This window comes from Phalaenopsis equestris, unplaced genomic scaffold, assembly GCF_001263595.1.
Source record: "Phalaenopsis equestris unplaced genomic scaffold, ASM126359v1 Scaffold235604, whole genome shotgun sequence".
In the NCBI taxonomy this organism is placed as follows: Eukaryota; Viridiplantae; Streptophyta; class Magnoliopsida; order Asparagales; family Orchidaceae; genus Phalaenopsis; species Phalaenopsis equestris.
Window position 1 is genome coordinate 69,804 of NW_018253466.1, and position 8,946 is coordinate 78,749.

General features: G+C 38.7%; 1 protein-coding gene across 4 annotated transcripts in view; it reads left to right on the top strand.

Moving 5' to 3' along the window:
* The window catches only part of LOC110039166 (K(+) efflux antiporter 3, chloroplastic), a 57,882-nt gene that overhangs the window by 45,795 nt on the left and 3,141 nt on the right, over positions 1-8,946 (top strand). For 2 of the 4 annotated variants that reach the window (XM_020744133.1, XM_020744131.1), the window contains exons 9-16: positions 583-696; positions 775-876; positions 957-1,091; positions 1,326-1,507; positions 1,588-1,723; positions 1,826-1,897; positions 2,010-2,111; positions 2,218-2,379. In XM_020744133.1, coding sequence (XP_020599792.1) covers positions 583-696; positions 775-876; positions 957-1,091; positions 1,326-1,507; positions 1,588-1,723; positions 1,826-1,897; positions 2,010-2,111; positions 2,218-2,379 — 1,005 coding nt within the window. Of the gene's footprint in view, positions 1-582; positions 697-774; positions 877-956; positions 1,092-1,325; positions 1,508-1,587; positions 1,724-1,825; positions 1,898-2,009; positions 2,112-2,192; positions 2,380-8,946 lie in introns of all 4 variants that reach the window. The other 2 variants (XM_020744132.1, XM_020744134.1) reach the window with 2 other exon arrangements.

The window sequence follows — 8,946 nt, forward strand, 5'->3', positions numbered from 1 at the left end:
TAGACTCCTGCATTTATGTTACATCAAACCAAAGAACTCCAAAGCATTTCAAATATACTGCATTTCAATTACGCATCATTCTTTTACACTATATTCATTTTTCAGCAAATCAAACGGCCTATTATTCAAATATGACTCCTCTTGAATACCTCTCACTTTCTTATTAGGATGAAAATTTGAGTGGACTTCAATAAGTAATCATTGAAGTTTTCAATTTGTCCGTACCCTATCTTCCTCGTTGTTTGTTTTGAATAGTCTAGCGTGCATACTTGATCGACCATTTTGTTGCTGGAGCAGTTCTTTATAATGATTCTAGCTCATACCTTATTACATGGGGAAACTCAGTTTTTTCCTTCACACAATAATAATAACATTAGTAGTTATTTAGAATTGTAGATCTTTTTAAATCAATTTCTATGTTGCTAGGCTCTTGCTAGTGATATAAAATGTTATATCTACATCTGTACCTTATTTTAGCCCATGTCTTCCCTCCCTCTCTTAATGGGGCATGCCCATGCATATGCTTATCTACATTGTGACTGTTTTTCTTGGATCTTGCTTGGATCTGAGCTTCTATTGCAGAATCTTGGAAATGAAAGCATATGGCCAACGCTGGCAGCAGAAAGCTTGAAAGCATTAGGTGGACTTGGTCTACTATCCCTTGGAGGGAAATTTCTTCTCAGACGTATCTTTGAAGTCTGTATCAATCTCATCAAATCAATACAAAAATATGCATTCTTTTGTTTTTTCTGAACTATTTTATTCTATACATAGGTGGTTGCTGAATCAAGGAGTTCTGAAGCTTTTGTTGCTCTCTGCCTGCTTACAGTTGCAGGGACTTCGCTCCTAACACAGGCACTAGGTTTCAGTGACACCGTATGTATCCCATTCCATGCTTTTTAAAACATTATGAAAATTTCTGTTTGACATGCTTATTGATCTATTATAACAAATAGCTAGGGGCATTTCTAGCTGGAGCTCTTCTTGCAGAAACTAATTTTAGGACGCAAATTGAAGCTGACATAAGACCCTTTAGAGGTTTACTGCTTGGATTATTCTTTGTAACCACTGGGACATCTATTGACATGCAGGTAGGTCTTTTACATTGACGCATGCCTACTATTTCAGGCCACTTTATTAGTGATGCCATCTTTATTAGCCTTCTCCCAACAATGGGGGTTGGGTTTCATCAATATTGAATGAAGAGAATCTACCAAGAAATAGCTAGTTTTCCAATGCTATGCTTTGATGTGCAAGGGTGATGCATTTTTTGCGTTGAATATAATTTAATGAGAAACTCTCGCTTCTTGCTTCATGCTATGCAGCTTCTAGTCCGAGAATGGCCAAATGTACTCACCCTTTTAACTGGTTTAATAGTCATCAAAACACTGATCATAACTGCAATAGGTCCACGTGTTGGTTTAACTTTGCAAGAAAGCATACGGATAGGATTTCTTCTATCTCAAGGCGGTGAATTTGGATTTGTCGTATTCTCCTTAGCAAACAGGTCCGATAATTACAAGCTGACACAATAATCAAACTTTATTTGCTCAGCTCATTTCATTTTATAGGGAACTGGTTAAACAGGCTTGGAGTTCTTCCACTTGAATTGAACAAACTCCTTATCATTATCGTCGTACTTTCAATGGCATTAACTCCTTTACTCAATGAAATTGGAAGGAAGGCTGCTGAAATCATTGATCAAAAGCCTCAAGTAAAAGAAGTAGGTGACCCATGTCCATGAATTGCTAAGTGGATGGTATAGTTGACTTATTTCTTTCTCCTTTATTCTAATTTGGGATAAGCAATGCATTTTCATTGGCAGAAGAACACAGAATCAGTGAGCTTCGAGGCAACAGATCCTGTTGTCATTCTTGGATTTGGACAGATGGCGCAGGTGCTATATTTACCACTCAGCGCATCTTTGAAATATTTGGAATTGGACTTTGACAACTTTCTCACTAATTTAGCCCTTTTTTCTGATTTCTTTAAACTAATATGTGGTGCAGGTTCTTGCGAACTTTTTATCCATGCCACTGGCCTCCGGATGTGATAGCAATACCATTGGATGGCCTTATGTTGTATTTGATCTCAACCTTAGCGAGGTGCAGGTATGAGAGTTTTATTTGGGCTCAACTAATTTTCTTTATCTGTTATTCCTGGTATTGCATCACTCTACTCAAACATTTTAGCTTTCTCTATTAATCTGTCCATCAGGCTGCTCGGAGATTGGGATTTCCAATCCTGTATGGCGATGGATCTCGCCCAGCAGTTTTGCAATCTGCAGGTATTTCCTCTCCAAAAGCTGTAATGGTTATGTACACGGAAAAGGCAATAACCATCAAGGCTGTTCAAAGAATCCGCCTTGCATTTCCCGCTGTATGTTTCCTTTCGAGCAATTTACTTATTTCCGCCCTTTATTGTACATTTTGAAACTTATGATAATTTAAGAACAAATCCAAACACATTTGACTTTCATTTGCAAGAACTTCATCGCCATATATTTGCATGCATTGGCAGAACATGGACATAAAGATGCATGCACGCAATATCATTTCCTTTTTTGTTCCATAGACTGTAAGATACATTAATTCACCGGTTAATACATAGATACATACATATATATACATACATATATACATATATATACATACATACATACATATATATACATACATACATACATATATATACATACATACATACATATATATACATACATACATACATATATATACATACATACATACATATATATACATACATACATACATATATATACATACATACATACATATATATACATACATACATACATATATATACATACATTTTGCTAGGGTTTGCGACTCGATGGCGACGCGGATGACCGGGAGACATGGCTCGATCGTACGCTAGCGTGACCGCCAGCAGCTCTGGAGACGCGGGTAAAAGGTTTCGATCTTATGTAACCGCAGATAGCGTTCCAAACTTCCCTTCTGCTTACTACGACTCTCTCGCTCTCAGCTCTTAAACATCCTTCGTTAGACGTCCTGGCAGGAAAGGGGGTAAGCTGGCCCTCTTCCTCTCTGATGACGAGAACGGCGAACTCGCCTCTTCCTGCCGCTTTCATCTAGTAGGAAAATTTTTGTGTGGGTATCCAAAATTGGAGTTCTTTCGAAGACATTTCGAGCTGATGAAGCTCACCAGAGAATGGAAGATAGAGCCTCTGGATGGAAGACACATTTTGATTCAGTTGTCCAATGAGGAGGACTATACGCATCTGTTTGTTAGGCGTATGGTATGGTTTGAGGATTGCGGTATGAAGGTATTGAAATGGTTAGCGAATTTTGATCCCAAAGCTGAGGCTCCGATTATCCCTGTTTGGCTTCGATTCCCATGTTTGAAAGTTCATCTTTTTAACCATGAAATTCTGTTCTCCTTGGCTGCTATGTTCGGGAGACCTCTAAAATTAGATGCTCCTACCTATAATCTCACAAAACCGGCCATGGCTAGAGTTTTAATCGAACGGGATGTTACTTTACCTCTATCGGATGAGGTCTGGATTAGTTCGGCTCATAATGAATATTGACAGCAGGTTTTGCTAAAACAACACCCCTCCTATTGCACTGACCGTCGAATGTTTGGCCACGGTCATGACCAATGTTTCAAACTACATTCAGAATTGAGTAAAGAGGGAAATTTGAAACAGTCACACTTAAAGTAGGCGCCTTTGCTCCCTGTGGAAAATGCGGTGATTCCTTCGACAGATGCTATGGTTGTCGTCCCCCAATTAACTGCTACCGCTTCGGTCTAGACCGAGGGACAACAGGGTGGGAGTGTCGTGCAAGTCACACCTGCTCCCCCGCCTAATACTTTGAAAGTTGATGCTTTGAACACTGATAATAATCAATATCCTATTACCTCTATTGCTAGTTACCTGGTTGGGAGAACTAAGCAGGTGTTACCTAGTCCGGATCCTCCTATCATTTATATTTCTGAGGAAGCTCGTCCTTCTTCGGCTTCTCTCCCTACTGCTTTAAATATTGATAATAATTCCCTACTTTCTCATCATTCTGATGCCCTCTTTGATACTCCTTTGGAGGATATTTCTAAACTTTTAAGAGATGAATGGCATGCTCTAAAGTATCGTCGGAGGAAGCATAAGGGCAAGAGGTAGCGCAAAAACATAATAATGAGAATACTTTGTTGGATATGAATCACTATTTTTCAGATGGAGAAAATGGACGGACCCGAACTAGATTTTCTAGGAAGGGTCATATGTCTACTCATGTTTAACGTCCTAATTTGGAATATCAGGGGAGTTGCGGATCCTCACTCCCTTGGTAGACTCAAGTCAATGACAAGGATTCATAAGTTCGGTATCTTTACTATTTTGGAACAATTGGTCTCCTATCCGGATGATCGCATCTTGGGTAAATTCAAAAATTTTTCTTTCTTTGTTAATTGCTCTAACAAGATTTGGCTGTTTTGGCGGAAGCATATCACAGTCGATGTCCTTATTGATGATAGACAGTTTTTGCACACTTTCTTCTTTATAAATGTGTTCTCTGGATGTCTTACCTTTGTTTAAGTCGGAACTACTAATGCTACTAGATATGATCTTTGGCACAAAATTTCTGATATGGGTGCCTTAATCCATCACTTAATCCATCAGAATTGGTGCCTTAATCCATCAGAATTGGATGGTTGGAGGGGATTTCAATATGGTGATGCATAAATCCGAAAAATTGGGTTGTCGGAGAGTTGACAACACCTTAACTTATAAATTCACTGAAGCATTGGAATTTGCTGGCATTTCTGATCTGGGCTTTGTTTGCTCCAAGTTTACTTGGAAAAGGGGAAAGCTCTTTGAAGGCTTTGATAGGTGTTTTGCGCAGTTTTGGTTGGCTTCTTATGATTTTTCGCAAGTTCAACATCTATGCATATCTCGGTCTGATCATAGCCCCCTTCTCTTATCCTTTGATTTCTTCAAAAATGTTTCCATCTATCACTTTCGTTATCTAAATGTATGGGCTAGACATGATGATTTTATGTGTGTCATTGCTATCAATTGGAAATGTGAGGAAGTGGGCAATGCATGGTTCACTCTTTGGAAGCTGCATAAAAAAATGACTTCTGCTCTAAGATCTTGGAACTGGGATGTTTTTGGTGATGTTCATGCTAGAGTTAAGAGGGTGGAGCAGAGGGTCAGTCTCCTTCAGGCTCTTGATGAATCATCTGATGATATTATCCATGAATTACAGGAAGCTAATAAAGAAATACTGGAGGCCTGACTTTGGGAGGAGGAATTTTTCTCAAGGTGATCGAAACACAAAATACGTCCATGCTTGCATTAAACAAAGGCGAGCCATTAATACTATTGTGAGGATTAAAAATGATGAGGGGAGCTGGATTACTAGGGATGAGGAGATTGGGGAGAGCGTTGTTCTTTACTTCTCTAAACTCTTTGAGTTTCAGGAGACCTCGGGCTCAATTGATGCCTCCTTATTTGATGATGTACATCATCATATGGTGGATCTCGATCTTTGTAGTGTTCCTTCGGATGAGAAAATCTTTTCTACTCTTCAGGACATTAACTGCAACAAGGCTCCTGGGCCTGATGGTTTTACCTTTGCTTTCTATATTAAATTCTGGAGTATTGTAAACGATAAGGTGGTGGAAGCTATACAGAGTTTCTTTAAGGGGGAGACCCCTGGAAATTATTTCTCTGTTGCTACTATCGTTCTCATTCCTAAAAGCACTCAAAAAAGCTCTTGGGACCAATTTAGACTTATTTCTCTGACTTCTATCATATCTAAGATGATTATTAAAATCTTGGTTAGACGTATTCAACCTCATCTCCACAAATTAATTTCCTTGAATCAATTCGCCTTTATTCAAGGACGAGGGATCACGAATAATATTATGCTCGCACAGTAACTCATTTTGGATATTGATAAAAAATGTAGAGGAAACATGATTACTAAATTGGATATTCGTAAGTCTTATGACTCTGTTAGTTGGGAGTTTATATTGAAGGTGCCTAAAGGTAAGGGCTTTTCCCAGGATTTTTTCAAAATCATTCTCTCTTGGCTCCATTGCAATAAATACAGCATACTCATTAATGGTCAATTCAGAGGCTTCTTTAGTGCGGGGCATGAGATAAAACAGGGTGACCCATTATCCCCTACTATTTTCATTTTAATATTTGATTATTTTTCTCGCCTTTTAAATAACCTTTTCAGGAGCAACCCCAATTTGCAATACGCTCATAAATCTAATACGTTGGTAACACATTTAGCGTATGCCGATGATATTGTTCTCCAACACTAGCAAAAAAACGGTGAGGGTTATTCACAGTTTAATGGTGGATTTCCAATCTGTATTTGGTCTCATATTTAATGCCAATAAATGCAACTTATACATGAGAAATTCGATCAATCGCTATAATGCATGCTGGATTGCCAATTTTACTGGATTCTCTACATCTACCCTTCCTCTTAAATATTTGTGGGTTTTCTTACTTAAAGGAAAGAAGAGACGAATTCAGTTTGATGAGGTGGGTTTGATGAGGTGGTGGAAACCATTGATAAACAAGAAATGAGCAATAATTTTCTCTCTTTTGGGGGTAGAATTACATTGCTCAGGAGTATTTTACATTCTCTCCCTTTATACACTCTTCAAGTTTTCCAACTCAAAAAAAGTACTCTTTTGAGCCTCGAAATATGTTTTGATAAGTTTTTATGGGTGGGGAATCATTCTGATAGAAGATGGATGCCTTGGAAGAATATTTACAAACCTCTTTATGCTGGTGGTTTGGGCTTCAAATCTCTGCACCACATTGCTGATATTAATGTTTTTAAACAATGGTTTAATTTTCGGAAAGGTGATTCTTTGCGGGCCACTTTCATGCATGAGAAACATTGTCACTCCTCGCATCCGGCTTTGATCAATTGGCGGTTGGGGGATTTCAGTATGTTGAAGAGAATGCTCCATATTAGAGATTGGACAAATGGTTTCATTTATTGGGAGGTGGAGAGTGGAAACATTTCCTTTTGGCTTGACCGTTGGTCCCATGTAATGCTTAAAATGAGGGATAATAGGACCTCAAGTCTTATGGTTTCAGACACTTGGGTGGATGGTCAGTGGAACTTTCCTTATCTCCTTAATCTTCTCGGTTTTGAGGGAGCTACTTTTATCTTGGCCATTCCTATTGAGCCTCATTTGCAAGATACTCCTACTTTGAAACTTCCAATGTCATGCTCCACTACCAAATCTTTATATTCTTTATATTCCAATTTTCAAAAGCTCCCTTGGGGAGAGGGGGTGTGGAGTTGGGCTTTGACTCCCTCCATGTCTTTCCTGGCTTGGCTGATTTTTCATTATGTTATTCCTTGTGATGATATCTTAAAAATGAAGGGGTTGAGACTTGCTTCACGTTATTTGTGTAACTTGGCGGAGGAGACTGTTGACCATATTTTCTTTTCTTGCCCCTTTTCACTTTATATTTGGAGGAAGGTTGGCATGTGGTTTAGTACTATTGTGAATCCGGAGCGAAATCTCTTGTTTACCATTATGATTTGCAATCCGGATCGAAAAAAGAAACATTTGTTGCAAATCTATCCTTATATTATATGTTAGTTTATTTGGATGACTCGTAATGATATTATTCATGAGAGTAAAGCCATTCAGAATAGAATGGTCTTTACTAATACTATTGTCTATATTAATAAATTTTGGAGAACGTGTAAGGCTAAACAAAGCTTCTTTTCGGGCATTAATTATTTTTTTGTTTATGGGGCCTGTGGTTATGGCTGAGAGGAGACCTCCCCCTATTTTGGTGAGAAGGCCTTCTCCCAGGGGTTGGATAAAGTTTAACATTGATGAGAATTGGAAATCTAGCAGAGCAGGCTGCGGGGGTATTGCTAGAAATTGTGCAGGGAATTGTATTCTCTTCTTTTCTTCAGTATCTTACGCTGATACTCCTTTGGAGGCGGAAGCTCGGGCTATTTTGATGGCTGTCATGATAGCACACTCTCTTAGATGACAATTTATCATATTTGAATGTGGTAATCGCATCTTGGTCGACATTATTGCCAATGGTGCTGAGGCATCTTGGGACATCCTCTATTATATTAAGAGAATTAAATGCTTAATCACTAATATGAATGTCATATGGAGCTTCAATTATCGGGAGGGAAATCAACCTGCAAACTGGCTTGCTAGCTTGGGTAGCGCCTCTAATAACTGTTGGGCGGGATCTGATCCCCCCTCCTTTAAACATTTTGCTGGTTGGTGACAAGATTGATGCCCTAATTTTGCTGGTTGGTGACAGGATTGATGCCCCATATGTTCGTCGGGATGTTTCCTCTTAGCTTTATTATCTATTTGTTGGTACGGTTTGACCTTGGATATCAATGGGGCTTTATTTACATTTTCGTTCCTACTACAGTGGTCGGTTGGGGCGGTTTTGGCCGCTCACCAGATACTTATGGGATTTGCCGTTGGTTTCTACTTATGGGATTTGTCGTACTTTTGTTGGGTGCAAGCCTTTGCACCTGAGTTTACGGGGTTTATTGGCTTCATTAACTTAATCTCTACTTTCACGAGTCCTCTCTCTTTCTTTGGCCTTTATTACTGCAGGTTTTCTCGAGGAAAGCTGATGTTTGTGATGCTGATGCTGCTTGGAGCTCTTCACTTCGTTTTTGTGTTCTTTTTTAATTTTTTTGGTGTACATCTTTTGTGGGGTATACGATTACTTTAGTATACTGAATTTATTGTTCTTTTTTTGGTACACTTTTTCATTTTTATCCTTTTGGTGTGGAGTTGTAACGTGGATAAAGAAACCCCTAGGTTTTTTTGTTTTTTAAACGGGGATCCTTATTCCTTCCTTAATTTTGTACTCTTATTTTATATTAACACGTAGGGAGCCACGAGATGCTCTTTCCCCTATATATATATATA